The 17,067-nt window shown below is 55.3% G+C and overlaps 1 protein-coding gene across 6 annotated transcripts in view; it reads right to left on the bottom strand.

Annotated features, from left to right (window-relative positions):
- Positions 1 to 17,067, bottom strand: part of EVC (EvC ciliary complex subunit 1) — a 73,913-nt gene that overhangs the window by 32,876 nt on the left and 23,970 nt on the right. For all 6 annotated transcript variants that reach the window (XM_025921645.2, XM_086705479.1, XM_086705480.1 and 3 more), the window contains 5 exons: positions 14,986 to 15,123; positions 12,057 to 12,215; positions 6,779 to 6,995; positions 4,104 to 4,252; positions 1,739 to 1,837 (listed from right to left, as the gene is read on the bottom strand). In XM_025921645.2, coding sequence (XP_025777430.2) covers positions 1,739 to 1,837; positions 4,104 to 4,252; positions 6,779 to 6,995; positions 12,057 to 12,215; positions 14,986 to 15,123 — 762 coding nt within the window. The remainder of the gene's footprint in view (positions 1 to 1,738; positions 1,838 to 4,103; positions 4,253 to 6,778; positions 6,996 to 12,056; positions 12,216 to 14,985; positions 15,124 to 17,067) is intronic.

Genomic DNA, 17,067 nt, shown 5'->3' with positions numbered 1-17,067 from the left:
AATGGATTCTCTCACGGCTGTGAAGGCAGAAGGCAGAGACCAAGGTGTCGGGCAGCACTTGGAGGGCAGCACTCCCTCCAAAGGCTCTACAGGAGGGTCCTTGCCACCTCCTCCAGCTCTGGTGGCCCCCGGTGCTGGAGTCGCCAGCACCAGTCATTGGATCCAGGGCCCCTCTCAGTCACTATGGTCTCATCTCAACCAATTACATCTTCAAAGACCCTATTTCCAAACAAGGTCACATTCGGAGATTCCAGGGGAACTTGAAATTTGGGGGGGATGCCGTTATGAATAGGATTGTGTCCCCCAAATTCAAATACAGAAGCCCTAACCCCAATGTGACTGCACCTGGAGATGGCCCTCAAGGAGATACCGCAGGTTAAGTGGGGTTATTAGAGATGCCCTCAGCTCACAGGGCTGATGTCCTAACACGAGGAAGACACCAGAGTACTCTTTCTCGCCATGAGCACAGAGGAAAGGCCAAGTGAGGACACAGCGAGAAGGCGGCCATCTGCAAACCAGGAAGAGGGTCCTCAACAGAACCCAACCACCCCTCCACCTTGATCTGGGACTTCTGGCCCCCAGAACGGTATATACGATGATATATACCTCCTCTGTTTAAGCTCCCCTGTCTGGGGCACTTTGTTACGGCAGCTGAACTGACTCATACAGACCCTATTCACCCAGTATAGCTGCCACGACGGTGAGGGTTTGCACTTCCGCCTTCACACGTTTTTCTGGGCCTGGGATGTCCCCCCAACTCCTCGTCCACAGGGCCTGTCTCCTCCCTTAAGGCTTGGCTCAGGCATCACTTCCTGCAGACAGTTGTCTTCGACCTGGCCTGAACCCCAGGGCATCCCTCATGCCCCCTCCCTGTACCCGAAAGCGGGATGTTACAAGGGGAGCCAGCCCCGAGGGGGTGTGTCCCAGATGCCCGCGGCTGCCTCAGGGCCCCCCGCACCCCCCCCCCCCGTGTATTCGGTGTTCACGCCACTCCCAAGAAGAAGGGCTGTCATTGTCCCCATAGCCCAGGCGGGGAAACAGGGAACCAGAGAGGCCCAGGGAAGTCTGGAGGCCACACAGCGAGGAAGGGGGAAGAGCCAGGACGCCGACCCAGGCACTTTGGGTCTGGCGTCGACCCTTCACGCGCTACCCATCACGATGGCACTTGTCAACTTCCTTTGCGACGACACGTCTGCATTTCTGCCTTTCCAGCAGCTCAGGGTGTGTACCCGAGGCAGGTGTTCTGTGTCTCAGTGATCACCATATCCCTGGGAGCCCGTCACTCCGGAGGGCGCGTGTGCATACCTGTTCTCCCAAAGCCAGCCTTCCAGGCAAGCGGGGATCCCCCCAACCCCGCTCCTCCGGAACTGCATGAGGTTGTCCAGTGAGAAAGGGGGGGGTGCCGGCACTCCGAGCCAGGCCTCACGCTCCCTCCTCATCACGGCTCTACCCTGATGACGCCCACAAAAGCCGGCCTACTTTCCATCCTGGGTGAACTCACTTCCAAAGGCCGTTGCCTCTAGGGACACTTGGAGGAAAGAGCCCTGAGCTCCACAGAAAACGGAAGGTTTTCTGGTATATGAGGTGGGGAGGGACCCATGGCGGGCGTGTGCCCAGCCAGAGGGCCGGGGCTGGACCCAAACCTGCATCTCTGGGGCCCCGGGATGGAGGATGTGAGATTCCCACGCACACGCAGATCCTGAGGGTTCTCTGGAGGTACCCCCGTGATGCCACATACCTGGCACAGCACAGCCATGGCCTCGGTGGTCGTGACGTCCTCCTGTTCCTCCAGGTAACTCTGGGCCAACCTCTGTCTCTCCAGGACTTCATGAAAAGCCTGTGAGTAAAACAGGGGCTGAAGCAATCCCACGAGACAATGCTGATTTTTTTTTTTTTCTAGAAAAAAGGACCCCTGCCTCTCAGATCTGAAGGATGTCCATCCCTGATTTATATACAAGGAGGGGCACCTGGGGGGCTCAGTCAGTTAAGCGTCTGACTTCGGCTCAGGTCATGATCTCGAGGTCCGTGAGTTCGAGCCCCACATTGGGCTCTCCGTTGTCGGCACAGAGCCTGCTTGGGATTCTCTCTCTCCCTCTCTGTCTTCCCCTCCCCTGCCCCACCCCAAATAAATAAACAAACTTCAAAAAATGTATATACGTGAAACCAGAGGCACAGATATATCACGTGGCTGCAGTCTGCAAATTTGGTCGCCTGGCCACAAGCCACCCAGACATCATTCTGTGACTAAACTGCTGGGGACCACCACCCAGGCTCTGGGAGACCACCCAGTGGAGCCCACCGCCTGGCAGGGCCGGTCCAGACAGGCCATGAGAGGTCAGTGTGGTCAGTGACCAGCCAGGCCCACCCTGACCACGTGGCTGGGCCCCGCCCTGAGGAGCCCAGAGAAGGGCAGGGAGCAGACACAGGGGTGCATCAGGGGGTCCCAGACACGATCAGGGAGGCATGGCAGGTCATAGCGACAGAGGGGAAGATTCCTCTCAGGGAGGGTCCACAGGGGAAAACTCCTCGTGTACGCTGAGTCTTTAAGGACAAGGAAGTTTCCCTGGAAGACGGGGGAACCCACGCTACTGGGGTTCTAGGAGCCGCTGCAGCTGGGACCAGGCGGTACGAATGCGTCCGGCCCTGGTGGGGGCGCGGAGCGGAAGCTGGGCTGAGAGGGAGGGGCAGGGACCAGAAAAAGAAAGGACACTGGGTCTGGGTGAGAGTTGCATTCATTCATTCATCCATTCGTTCACTCCTTTATTCACGTATTTATCCGTTTTCTCATTCACTTGGGTTTTCATCTATCCTTTTACACACTCGTCCAACCTGTTCTTCCCACACCCATGTCTCCTGAGCACCAGCGTGTGCCTGGCCTGGGCTGAGGTCCTGGGCAGCCTGTGCCGTGCGACGTTGGTGGAGGGGCCAGTACAATCACAGCCTAATTCTTTTAAAATTTTTTTAGTGTTGATGTATCTTTCAGACAGAGAGAGAGACAGAGCATGAATGGGGTGAGGGCCAGAGAGAGAGGGAGACCCAGAATCCGAAGCAGGTTCCAGGCTCCGAGCTGTCGGCACAGAGCCCGACGCGGGGCTCGAACCCACGGACCGCGAGATCATGACCTGAGCCGAAGTTGGACGCTTAACCGACTGAGCCACCCAGGCGCCCCAGCCTCTCTCACTCTTATTTCTGATGCATCTTCCCGAGGACAGAAACAGCCCCCGCCCCACTTTACTGCCTGGAAGGGGCCTGGGAGGAGGCTCCTTGAGGAAGGGGGCAGCTGAACCTTAAAGGGACCTCAAGGCCTCTCCTCTGTTCTCGGGGGTCTCCTCTCCTGGCTCCTCACTGGGGAGCTGCCGCTGCCCTCAAGGTGCTCCTGGGGGGGGCGGTGCGTGCCTGTGACCATGTGGGTCACTGTCCCTCGATCCCCCTGGCAACACCGAGATGAGGTCCACCACAGGGCAATGCAGAGCAGAAGGGACCAGACAAGCAGTCTTGCGGGACCCTGACAACCCACGAGGTAGGTGCCATTACTCCCAGTGTGCAGGTGAGGAAGCTGAGGGCTGGGGGGTGAGCGATGCGTCCAAGGTCACTTGGCCCCCTAGCAGCAGAGTCGGTGTTCCAACCCATTTCCAGGCAGCCCCAGTGCCCAACGGCCTGACCACCGTGCAGGAAGGACAAGCAGACCCCACCCCACCCATTAGCGGGGAAACACAGGGGCAAAGGCAGGGTCTTCTTCCCTCTGAGAACCTGAGCCGGCTTGTTTCAGCCTGTGCCAGGGACAGCTCACTTCCTTGCCCTCAAGGACAGTGACCTCTTATCTCTTGTCCCCTTCCTCGTCAGGACAAGGGCATTTTCTAGCGTGGCCACCTCCCTGGTCCTGCCGACTCAGCCTCACAGGCACGGTCCCCGGGGCCCCTGGACGTGCCAAGGTCACCGGGCTGACACGTGGAGGCGAGAAGCTGACCTCGTGCCTGGCAGATGTCAAAGCGTCTGGCTTTCCTGGCTCGGTCATGAGGACCAAGCCCCAGCACTCAACCTGCGTGGCCGTTCCCGGGACGGCCGTGCCCGTGGACGTGGTGGGCAGTCAGGAGCAGGTTCACCTGGAGGAACTCGGCCGGGTCGGAGGTCAGCCGTGCCTCGGCCAGGAAGCCCCTCTGCTCCTCTTTTTGAGCCAGCTTCAGCTTCGCCGTCCCCTCTGCCTGGTGGACCAGCGACGCTTTAACCAGGTCTTTGCCTCGCTGCACAAACTCTGAAATGGAAACAAGCCACGGGACATGGCAGGTGACTCTCCCGGCAAGACCTTCCTGTCTCCTGCCGGCACCAAGGACGAGCCACACGGTTTGATCTTTCAGGCACGTGTGCTTCCAAAAGGCCAGTTAGGAGCTCCTGGCCCCACATTTTTTGAGGGACCCCCACTTCCCCTCGGGCCCGGTGCTCAGGACACCACACGAGGCTTCGCTTAGCTGTTATGCGGGGCGGCCGGCCAACCTGACGAAGAGGAGGCATTTTCCTGGGGCAAAATGAGGGAGGTGGGGGTGACGCAGGGAGGGACAGGTGGTAGGGCAGGACAGAGGAGACGGGGTCTGCTGGGAGACAGTGACATCTCAGACCGTAGTTGAGTCAAAAACCAGGAGGACGAGCCCAAGGGCAGGGCCTCTGCTTGATGGGGGAGGTTACAGGAGGGAGAGAGGCCGGGGTCTAAAACCACCCTCCACCCCGCCCCCGGTCACTCAGCCCGGCAGTGTGGCACAGCCCCGGGCGCTGGGGCCGTCCCAGGAGCAGGACCCAGCCCTGCTCCCAGTCTGCTCCTGGTCCTGAGAGGTTGAGACAAGGGTTAGGGAAAATCAGTGCCATGTGGATGAGGGACGGGGGGGTGGGGTGGGAAGGATGAGGCGTAACAGGCAGTGTGGGACCCCAGAGAAGGATCCGGGGAGAGGAGACAGAGAAGGCAGCCAGATCCTTCTCCCCAAATGGGGGAGATGTTGAGTGTAGAGGCTGGAAAAGTCCATGGGGGCCAGGCTACCAGGGGTCTGCAGTCCTTGGAGATGTTTGCTTCAGCATTTCATACACACACACACACACACACACACACACACACACCCCTTCCACACTTGAGACACAAGCACACTTCCTTGGGTTTTGTCTGAGAATCTCTTAGCCTCTGACAGCAAAGAGTGTGACCAGGTGTCCAGAGTCCTCCCTCTGCCCAAGGGTCCTCCCTCCACCCCCTGACTGTCTCTTTGCCTCCCCTGTCTTGTCCAAGTTCAACAGAGCCTGATCACCGGGGTCTGTGTGTCCTGTCCCTGCCACTCTCTGCTGCTGGGGCCTCTTTCCGCTGGTAAAGCCCAGGCCATTGTGTGTGATGACCCCCAAGGCCAGATGTGCTCATGCTACACCGTCCAGAGCTCCAACCAGCCAACACGTGGTCATAGAAGCCGTGACACCTAGTGACACAAAGACCTCGTGGAATGGCCTGGTTGGAGTCCTGAGGTCCCAGCACTGAGTGCCTGCCCTCTGGCCCCCTCTCCCCAGGGCAGCGGGCAGGCTTGGTAGAGGGGACATGGACCACTGCAGACAGAGGACCAGGTCCCTGGCTGCGATGAAACCCAGTGCTATGGACGGAACTGCATCCCCCCAAATTGATACACTAAAGCCCTACCCGCCACGTGACTACATTTGGAGACGGGGCCTAGACGGAGGCACTTAAGTTGAAGCGAGTTCACGAGGCTGGGGTCCTAATCCCATAGGGCCGGGGCCTTAATGAGAAGAGGAACAGGTGCAGGAAAGCTCATTCTCTGCCATGTGGGGACCCGGGGAGAAGGTGGACATGTGGGAGCAGGGCGTGGTCTCTCAGGAGTGGCTGGAGCTCTGATCTTGGACCTCAGGGTCCCACAACTGGGAGGGGAGGAATGTCTGCCGTGTGAGCCCTCTGGTCTGCGCCATCTTGTTACGGTGGCCCGAGGTGACCAAGATACCTGGACACCCCCTGGTCCGACAGTGTCCACACCCGTGTGGCTGTTGGAACCCGCTGGGGAAACTGTTAAGCACACGGGCTCCGTGCCCGGCAGACACCCTGAGGGCAGAGAGGCCCCAGCCTCTGCCCGGCCACTGTCACGGCCCCAGGCAAAGGCCATCACAGAGCCGCCCGTGAGCTCTTCTGCCAAGGGCCCGGGAAAGCGGGTGCGGGCAGCGTGTGCCCCGCAGGTTAAAGACGTGGCTTCCTTTTTTCTACTGATGCGACCTGGACTGGGTCTCCGATGCCCTCAGTGCCTTGAACCTTGACCTGCGCACCTCCCAGGGCCCACCCTAGCCACATCAGGTTCCCTCTCCTGCCCCACACGCTCAACCACTGCCCACCCGCACCTGCCCTGCTAAGCAGGGCCCTGTAGGGCTGCAGGCTGCAGCTGAGTGGCATGTTCCTTTCTGGGCCTTTCCACCCCCCTCTGCACTCTGCATAGTCCAGGCGCTTCTCCTGCAGGACCCTGGGGCCTCCGTCAGCCCGGATCACTGGGGAGTAGACGCAGCAGGCAATCCCCGACCCCAGGGGCAGCCTGTATCGAATTCTACCTTATGGGGAAGGCAAGCAAGCCTCAGAGAAGTTACGAGATGTGGTTCCGGGGGCAGAAAGGCCATCGCAGGCTGTGCTAGTCTCCCGGGCGCTGCTCTACCTCTCCTGACACTTGCAGGTACTGCCCTCCCAGGCCCGGCCCACCCCGCACCACCCCCTCCCAGGCGCGGGAGGGCTGCGCCCCAGACCAGGCCACCGCTCACTCACCCCTGCCGAAGCGCTCTGCCTCTCCCCAGAAGGCCTTGTGCTGCTGTGCGAGCAGCTCCTCCTTCTGTCGCCCGGACAGCCTCCCCTCGACGGTCAGCAGCTCCAGGCTGCGGGACAGGGCAGCCAGTTGGCATCTGGTCTCCTCCTGGATTTGCAGCTTCAGGGACTCGATCGTCTTTGCCATGTGCACCCGCCCCATTGTTCTCTCCAGGGCGTCCTGGGAAGGGAAACACCCTGGGTCAGCGCCCTGTGGCACAGGTCTGCTGATGGCCACGGGCCGCGTCCACCCTGGTGCCCATACCTCCCGGGGAGCAGAGGCCGGACCACTGGGCTGTCCTTCTGAGCCTCCCGTGTCTGCCCCTTGGATGCGGACAAAATCACCCCTTATGGGGGTGTGGAGAGGCCGACACGGGGTGGGATACAGAAAGCACTTAGTACACAGAGAGCCCTCCTCCAAGGCTGCTCTTCCGGGAAGGGATTCAATCCGTGCCCATGGCCCAAGAGGAACATCCACCTTTCTTACGCCCCCCCCGCCCCTCCCCAGTCAGCTGGGCCTCTGGCCTCCGCAGCCCTAGAAAAATAAGGCAAAAGAATAATAAAGGTTACAGGAATCCTAGGCTTCTGAGCCTCAGAGAGCCTGAGACGCGGGGATTGAAGAGACCTTGGAAGGTAAGACTGACTTTATGAGCGGCTCCCTGGAGGTCAGACTTTAGAATGGGCCCGGCCCCGCCCTACCGCAATGTCATCACTTAGGACAGGACTCGTGGAAAAGACACTTCCCCAGGGCAGGAAGTGACCAGAGCCAGTCGGGACACTGTGGATCCGGAAGCTTCAGAGGGTAGCTGCTCACCTGACAGAATGAGCGTGAGGCCCATGGAACCAGGGGGGAGGCGCTGCTGTGCCTAGGAGGCCCCAAATCCCGGGGGAAGGACGCCTTTCCCACCTGGGCGGGGCCCCGGCAGAGCCCCGAGTCAGTCTCTGCTCCCTTCTCCTCCTCCACGCCTGCAATCCTGCCTCCTCAGACCCCCTCTCCATCTCCTTCCCGCTGGCTCCAGTCACAGCCAGCTCAGGCCCCAGTCACTGGTGCCCTGCTGTCCTAGCCTCCCACCCGTCCCCCTGTGCTCTGCACCTGCGTGGCAGACAGGGTCTTTCTGAGATGCACATACAGAGATGTTCTCTGGCTCGAACCCTCCAGTCACTGCCTTCAAACCAAGTCTGACCCCAGGGCATGGTGCCCGTGGTCCCCAAGGACCAGGCCTGGCTTCGGTCTCCAGCCTCGTCCACACACCTCCCTGCACCGGGCTGCCCTGTGTGCCTGGCTCTCAGCTCCGCTGGGCCTTTGCACACTCCATACCCCATCTCCTCTGTCTGCTAGTCCTACTCACCCTTACTGGCTGGGCTGTGTGGTGCCCTCCCCGATCTTCCCCACCCCCACCGGGCCCCTCCTCCGTGCTCCACTGCCCCCGTGCTTCTGTCTTTAAGGAGCTAATCACAAGGGACAGTCCCAGGCCGGACTGAGAGCCCTTGAAGACCGGGTCTGTGTTCCGACAACGTGAGAACAGGGCAAGGATAAGGATCCCCCAGTTACAGACAAGAATGCTGAGGTTTATTCCGGAAGGCCACGTAACTAGCCCGACAGTGGCTTTGAACCTTCCTCTCCTCCTATTAGAGGCACCAGCCAGCAGCCGGCAGGCCCATGACCACTAGGGGGCGCAAGAGGATAAGCCCTGGGCGGCCGTGTGCCTGGTGGGAGGGGCTCTGCTCTGCAAGGACCCAGCCACTACAGCAGCCACCTCTGAGGTAGCGAGGTGAGTCCTTGCCGCTCAATAGTGACAGCACAACCTCCAGATGTATATTCAAAGAAAGACAGCAGTGGAAAGAGGCAAGCACGGGCAGACGGGTGCAGATGGGAGACGAGCGGTCCCCTTTGCTCCGAGAGTGTAGCAGGGAACTCGACAGGTGCCTCGGCTAGAACTTGACTCAGCCTCTCAGAGCAGCAGACTATGGGCACAGGGTCCTCCTGGGACACGGAACTTATGGAGCTGCTGTGAGGATTAAGTAAAACATGTAAAGTATTTAAAATAGCAGCCGGAACATAGTAAGTGCTCATGAATGCAAGCTGCTGGCATAATTATCTACAAGCCCCCACATTGCTCTTGGCACGGCTTATTTATAAATTTTTTTAATGTTTATTTATTTTTGAGAGAGCAAGGGAGGGGCAGAGAGAGAGGGAGACACAGACTCTGAAGCAGGCTCCAGGCTCTGAGCTCTCAGCACAGAGCCAGACGCGGGGCTCGAACCCACAAACCTCAGGATCGTGACCTGAGCCGAAGCCGGACACTTCATCGACTGAGCCATCTGGGTGCCCCGATCTCAGCACAGCTTTTTTGGTCAAACATCCCAGGAGATTGATTCTGGTGACCTCTGGGGTCCTTCCCAGGACCCTACCAGTCTGACACTCATGATGCCATGTGAACATTATAGATCCAGCAGCCCAGGCCAAAATGCTCAGACACCGACCCAAGAACTTATATCCTTAGGGAGTTTATCAGCAACATAAAGAAGCTACTATTTTTGGGATTTTTGTTGTTGTTGTTGTTCTGTTTTTGATACCTGTGATGCAGGCAGAGCCTCGCTCTCCTGTAGAAACAGATTACAGGCCTTTGCCTGCGGGCATGTGGCCCGCAGGAGTCTAATCGCTAACACACACTGAGCATTTCCTATGTGCTAGGATCTGTTCTAAAGGCCTTCCGTATTATCCACTCTCTAACATTCTCAGAGCAGGTGCTATTCTGACTCCCCACTTTACAGAGGAGGAAACTGAGTCACAGAGAGGTTAAGTAACCTGCCCCAGGTCATACATACAGCTAACAAGCAGCAAGACTGTGGTGTGAGCTCAGGTTTCCAGCTCCAGTCTGTCACACTGTTTCTGTAAGAGAAGGAGGCCCACAAGGAGGTGCCCACCAAATGTTGGCTAAGAGAAGGACATATTGATAGCCTGGATAGTGCCTTCCCTTCTTGCTATTTGGAAGTTACTGGCTAATACTTGGGCCGGACTCAGCTAAGGATACATTTTTTTTTCTGCGTCAATATCCTGTTGGCAGAATGATACTTGAATAAAAAGAGAAAAAAGAGGGGAAAAAAAGTCTTTCTCTTTTGATCAACATTAATATCAGCAGCCTTATCAAATTAAAATCTAATTCACAAGGGTTTGGACGGCAAAGCTGGAAGCTTGTTGCCCGGGCTCAGCGATGTCAACCAACAGCACGCGGATCCTAGGCGGGTCGCTGAGCTGGCTCCCGCTCTGCTCATCGCGAGTATCTGCTGGGCCTACCTTCCAGCAGCGCCGAGGAGGGAAAGGAGATCGTATGTGGACATGATGCTATGTTCTCAGACAGCTGCTGCACCACGGCCGTTTGTGAAAATGCATATCCTGATTCAGGTGGGGAGGCGCTGCATTTCTAACAGGCTCTTGGGGGCTACGGATGCCACTGGTCTGTGGACCACACTCCGAAGCCAAGTGGTTGTGGGAAAGGCACAGGGCCTGCTCCGTAGGTCTTAGCTGTTGGGTCTCTGAGCCAAGGACCGGGTGGCTGTTACAGGATTCTGAGCTGGGTGTGACCTGGGTGGGTACATGGGCATGAGTTTCCGAGGTCAGAGGAAGGCGGAAATGGGTACATATTGTGCAGGGCAAAGCCAAAACCACCACTGGGAAACCCCACGGTGACTAGGGTGTTACAGGTCACAGAGCACTTTCCTGGAGCCCTGTGTGCAGAAACTCCTAGGACTACTCTTTTATAAATAGAGTAATTGAAGTTCAGGAGGGTCACGTAATTGGTTCAATACCACACAGCTTCAAGTGGCTGAACACTAGGTTCAAAGTCAGATACCAGCGGGTTATATCTCCAACTATGTATCAGAATTGTTTAGGGAGCCTTAAAACCAGCCAATACCAGGGTCTTCACTTTAGACCAATCAGGTTGGATCTCTGGGCATGAGGTCCAGACAGGGGCATTTTCTGAAAGTTCTTCAGGTGATTGAGAGCCATCAGGAAAGCAAATGAAGTTCTGTCCACACAAGTGGGAGTCAACAATGACTACCCACTATGCTCCCCTGAAGCTCTAAACACTCCAGACTGATTAGGTCAGAATCTCTGGGAGGGGGACCCATCTGGGACCCAAGCATCAGTCCTTTCTAAAGCTCCCCAGATAACTTCAGTGTGCAGCCAGGATTGAGAACCAGTGCTCTATTCGGCAGTAACACAAAGATGGTCAGCATCTCCACTTGAGGAATGGGTGAGTGGATACATGGATGGATGGATGGATGGATGGATGGATGGATGGACGGACAAATGGGATAGACGGATAGACAGATGGATGGATGGATGGATGGATGGATGGATGGATGGATGGATAGACGGATGAACAAATGGACGGATGGATGGACAGATGGACAGATAGATGGATAGATGGATAGATGGACGGACAGACAGACAAATGGGATAGATGGATGGATGGATGGACAAATGGGATAGATGGATAGACGGATGGATGGATGGATGGATGGATGGATGAATAGATGGATGGACGGATGGACAGATGGATCGATGGGTGGATGGATGGATGGATAGACGGATGGATGGACGGATGGACAGAGGGATGGATGGATGGATGGATGGATGGATAGATGGATAGAAGGATGGATAGATGGATAGACGGATGGATGATGGATGGATGGAAGGATGGATAGATGGATAGACGGATGGATGGATGGATGGATAGATGGATAGATGGATAGAAGGATGAATAGATGGATGGATGGATGGATGGATGGATGGATGGATGGACAGATGGATAGATGGATTGGTGGATGGATGGATGGATGGATGGATGGATGGATGGATGGATAGGTGGATAGATGGATGGATAGATGGATGGACAGATGGATGGATGGACTGAGAGATGGATAGATAGATGGATGGACGGATGGATGGATGTACGGACAGATGGATGGACGGATGGATGGATGGGTGATGGATGGATGGAAGGATGGATAGATGGACGGATGGATGGATGGATGGATGGATAGATGGATGGAAGGAAGGATGGATAGGTAGATGGATGGATGGATGGATGGATTCACTGCTTTTCTCTGGGGTCTATATCCCCATCTACAACTTAAAGCTGTTCGACTTGATCTCTACGGGGCATCAAACTTCTGGATTCTCCTTCTCTAGAGTGAGTATCCTTATGTTCCCTCCCCGACCCCTCCAGCATACCAGAGCCTGCAAATCCTGAGAGTCATGCAATAACCCTTCGGCTGCAATCATTCTTTCCGTGAGAGTCACCATAAGCTGTCGGGCTTTGGAGCTGGAACACTTAAATTGGTCCATAAGAAAGTGCTGGATATTTTCCATCTGTTTCCAGAAAGCTTCCATCTGTGAAATGAGAATGAGAAGCAAGAAGGTGGGTGTAGAAAACTTATTTAAGAAAGCTATAAAGCTAGATGGCTCATGTCTGAGAATTACAATTCATTCCTTATCACAAACTGAGATTCTAAACAATTCTGCAATTCCGAGCGAGCTTATCTTGGCAATAATCGAGTTCTGTAGAGAGGTTCCTCCTCGGAGTATTGTAGGTGCCCGTCAGTTTCGAGGTGGCTTTTCAGCAAACACCAGTGCTCTGCTGATAAGGAAGGCAGGCACAATGAGATCACCCGGCATAAACAGCTTAAAGACTCTTAAACAGGCCATGATGGCTGCCTGGGGAGTGCGTGAAATTCGACAGTGTGCTCCTGGAAGCTTCCAGATCTCTGAAAGGGATTCAATGTGTTCTGGAAATAAAAGCACGAATGGCCGTTTACATTTTAGTTATTGCCCTCAAAGTACAAAAGAGCAAATCTGGCAGAGACGATGCCGACCATGAAAACATTCTGCTTTGAAATCTTTTTCCTCCCCCCCCCCCACCCCTGCATCTCCTCAGGAGGAGAGGTGGGAATCACGGAGGGTCTCGGAGTATGGGGGCTCATTCAGCTGCCCAGAGCTGTGACAGCCGTGACATCGGCAGTCAGGACAACTTCCCTTTACCGCACACAGGTAGATGCCAGGCTCTATGCTTCACGCATTTTATTTCCAGGTGAAGTGCGTATTGGCTGGATGCAGGGACAGGCTCAGAAAGTTAGGTCGCTGATCACGGAGCTGATGGGAGGCAGGGGCAGAGTTGGTGAAGGTCCACCCAACTCCCCAAGGAGTGGTTTTCTTCCCCGTGGCTCTGCCTGTCAGACGCTGAATTCGTCTGGGCACCTCTGGCTACACCGGGCATGGTGGCACCAGAAGCCCACCCTGACCTTGTTGCAATGGCGAAGGGTGGAGATAAACGCAACCTGAAACACTGAGTCACTCTGAGCAGCCCCCTCCCAGGGGCTGGGCACGGCCGAGAGGAAGCGCTCACCTGAGTGCCCTGGCGCCTCGTGTACTCAGTAACCCGCTATTTGCCCCAGTCGGCTGGCAGCCCATCCATCAAACCTCCAGCCTCTCACCTGTCCCTGCCGCCAGATGACGTCCTTCCCGACGGCTCTAAGGGAATGTGACTGTCATCCATGACACCCCACACACCCCCAAACAGAGATCGATGTCCAGCCGGCTTTGGCACTTCTCCTCCAGCTCCAGGGAGCCAGGGTGCCCCTCTGTTCTTAGAAACTTTTGATTCCCTTGATGTCCGGGACATGATTTTCTCCCGGTCCCTCAGAGTCCATACTCTGCCTTCTTGTCTCAATTCTCCTTGACTCCTCCTCCTTAAATGCCGGCAGGATCCAAGACTGGGCACCAGGCTGCCTCCCCTACCCACTGTACAGACACCCTGGCTGGGCGTCTCCAATGCTGGAGGTCGCCGTACTTCAGAGAATCTTGGGCATACTATGAATCATCTGTCTGAAATACGCAGACATGGACACACGGGTCCCTTGCTTCGGGAGCCTGAGGACCCCGGAATCCAGGCTGAGCGCCCTCCCTCTGCCATCTCATGCCACAAACATCCTCGCTCCCCGTGTCATCTGACCCGAGCTTAGCGGACTCTCTCCATCCTTCGGCATCTCCACCTCAAGACGTCAAGCCGGGACTCACCAGCTCCCCTCCCGACTTGGCTCTCGTTCTGGGGTCCTTATTTCCACCGCGCGGATCCTCTACACCCGCTTCTCCCCCAAACTTCCTTATCTGCCATCCTGTCAGCTCTCCCACTTTTTCTTACCCCTCTGCTCCTACTTGCATTTGCCTTCCACGAAATTCCTACCGCCCTCGCCCCAGAGCTCATACCTCTCCCCCACACAGCAGCCTGAGTGGTCCTTCTGAGACAGAAATGGACCCGGCCACAGCGGCTGCCAAACTCCAGTGACACCCACCTCCCTGGCACAAGATGAAAACCCTCGGGCCGGATCTCTGGCTTTATCTTGCTCTGCCTGCGCCTCGGCCCCCCCTGGCTCCCTTCTCTGCCAGCATCCCTCCCCCGACATCTCCCAGAAAGCCTGTCAACGGGTCTCTTCTTCTATAAAGACTTTCCTAAACCTGGGGTACAACGAACTTCTCTCTCCGCGGCACCCCAGCCTTCCGCTGTTTTCACCTATCACAACGCTTGTGAGCTCTAAAGTCTGCATTCTCCTCACCTGTCGCCTCCCCCGCCAGACCAGCCTGTGCATCTGTCTGGCAAGGCCAGGTCTAAGTTCATTCTGCAACCCCAGTGAGCAGCACAGTCCTGGGTGTCAAAAAATGTTTGTTTAATACCTAACGTAGGAACAGGGGGCAATGGAACTGAGAAGCAAGAAAAGGGATATTTGAGAGAAGCCACCCTGGCTAGAATTTAAACCCAGCTTTCACGAGTGACGCCTCGGGCTGGAGAAGTTAGCCGCTCACATGTGTTCCTAATCCACGGGGTGGTATGACATAGAGGGTTAGAGCAATCTTTGCTGAGAATGATCAAAAGATCAATCTAAAATTTAAACAAGGGGAATTCATTGGAATTCCCAAGGAACCTTGGCCCCTTAATTATACCTTCTCTATCACATAACTTCCGAAACTGGATCCCTGGCTCTGGGCAGAGCGCAACAGGGAATTCAAGTGTGAAACATGCTTCTAGAAGCCATCTCTTTAATCTCGCCAATTTAACTGTCCCAGAAAGCAAGGTTTTTATACAGGAATAAACTAATCCATCGCATACATTATCTATTAGCTGCTCAGAGTATTCTCGCTCCTTCTTTTCCACATCTGCCAGAGTGATGTATTCAGAATCGCCAGTCCCCAACATTTCCGTGTTTGATAGTTTGACCTGAAGTCCCTTTTCTAATTCCTCCAAGTCCTGGGAAAAATAGGGGGAAAAAAAGCAAAAAAAAAAAAGCAAGTAAAAAACCTAATATATCTTAAATTCTACAAAAGAAATGCTTTTATTTTTCACCATATTATCATAAAATATTTCTTAACCATAACTGCCCTAGGCATTGTCCTACTTAAGGTTTGATGACAGAAATCTATTTTTCTCATTAAACATAGAGCCTCAAGAATACTAGATTCTTTTCTTCTATACTCCTCATTCCACAACCACCCCCCCCAATAGAATGTATTTTTGAAAAATGATGAAATAATGTGTTTCACTCCTTAAAGTCCTGGAAAATACCATCACATCTGGGGGTTGGAGGGGGAATCCTTCTTCCCCACTCCTCTGGTTTCCGTGGGGAAGGAATACTCTCTACACCCTAGGGAAGGCGTGAAGCAATGCGATTGGTGGGTTCAACAGCAGGAAGTGTGCACCCATAGCTTGTCCAGCCTCTTCCTCTTTGGCATGGACCATTCAGGGGAGGCCATTGCTGTGGTGTGGCCTTGGCCCAGGGTGGGCTGGGCAGGCCAGAGGTGGCCAGCTTCGCCCCAGACGAGGCAGGCATTTACCTAGTCCTGGGTTTATGACTCTGCTGCTCAGCTAAGCCACGTCCTCCAAGCTGCCTTGTGAAGCTGACCTCTCTGTATGTGTCCCCTTGACTTTGTCTCTTAATCAACTCAGAACTGGAGCAGGAGCCCCCTCTGTACCGAGTCCTTCAGGTCCCGCCGTGGGGCGCGAGAGGAGCCCCGTCTCCTCCAGGACCATGTTGAGAGAACTGGAATCTGTGCCAGGGTGGCTCCAGCTTCATTCGGAAAAAAGACGTTGCTGAAAACTGCTTCTGCGCGTCCATGGTGAAGCTGTGCGTGATTTCAGGCCCTTGTCACTACCAGAGAGAGACGCTGGCTCCTGCCAGAGGGAGAGCCTGATGTTTGGGGAGTTGGGGTATTTCGTCTGGAGTCTCTTCCCTGTAGGAAGAGGTGTGCTGGGCTCGTCACTCAGCCTCGAGGACCCCAGATACCTGCGCCTCCAACTGCACGCACCCCCATGATGCTGCTTCTCTCCCAAGAGCAGCCACCGGTCTGAGTACCTTTGTCCTCGTCTAGAAGTCGGAGGGTCATGATGAGCATTAAATAAAAGTACACATGGGAAGCACTTGGCCAGACAACCTCTCGATAAGCAGCAGCCACTGCAGTGATTACCCTGCTGTCCCAGTACTGGTGGTGGAACCGGCTCCTGGGTCTGCAGACTACAAAGCTTGTTACCGTTTTCGTGTAACACAGCTTTGTTATTACTTGTGCAATTCCCAGTGTCGCCATGATTATTGTCATTTATTCACTGGAGAGTCATTTAAACCCAGCCTCGGTTTCCTCAGCTGTAAACAAATAATAACAGCTACTCCCAGGGCTGTTGTGAAGACTGAATAAAATAATGTGTGAGGGGGCGTCTGGGTGGCTCGGTCGCTTAAGTGTCTGACTCTTGATTTCGGCTCAGGTCATGAGGTCACGGTGGGTGAGATCGAGCCCCTTGTTGGGCTCTGGGCTGACAGCATGGAGCCTGCTTGGGATTCTCTTGCTCCCTCTCTCTCTTCCCCTCCCCGCTCATTTGTGCGCTGTCACTCTCTCTCAAAATAAATGCATAAAATTAACAAAAAATTGCGTGAAAACCCCGTGTGCGTTGCCTGATGATGACGATCCTGGTAGCGGTGATACCGAGGATGGTGACGATGACCACCATGGTGTACCGCGTCCTCCCTGGGGTGTTTTGGTGTCTCCTTCCCCATGGAATGCAGGAGAGTGGGGAAGAAACCTTCTCTCCCAGTCCCCCAAATATCATGGCGGTGCAGGTGGCGGTAATGATAATGGTGTGACGATAGTCATAAGAATGATTATGATGATTGACATGATGGTGGCGATGACGATAATGGTAGTG

This window comes from Puma concolor, chromosome B1 (genome assembly GCF_028749965.1).
Source record: "Puma concolor isolate L17-30 chromosome B1, mPumCon1.1.hap2, whole genome shotgun sequence".
NCBI lineage: Eukaryota > Metazoa > Chordata > Mammalia > Carnivora > Felidae > Puma > Puma concolor.
Note: the sequence above shows the minus strand (reverse complement) of the source record. Positions and strands in the feature narration are given on the sequence as shown.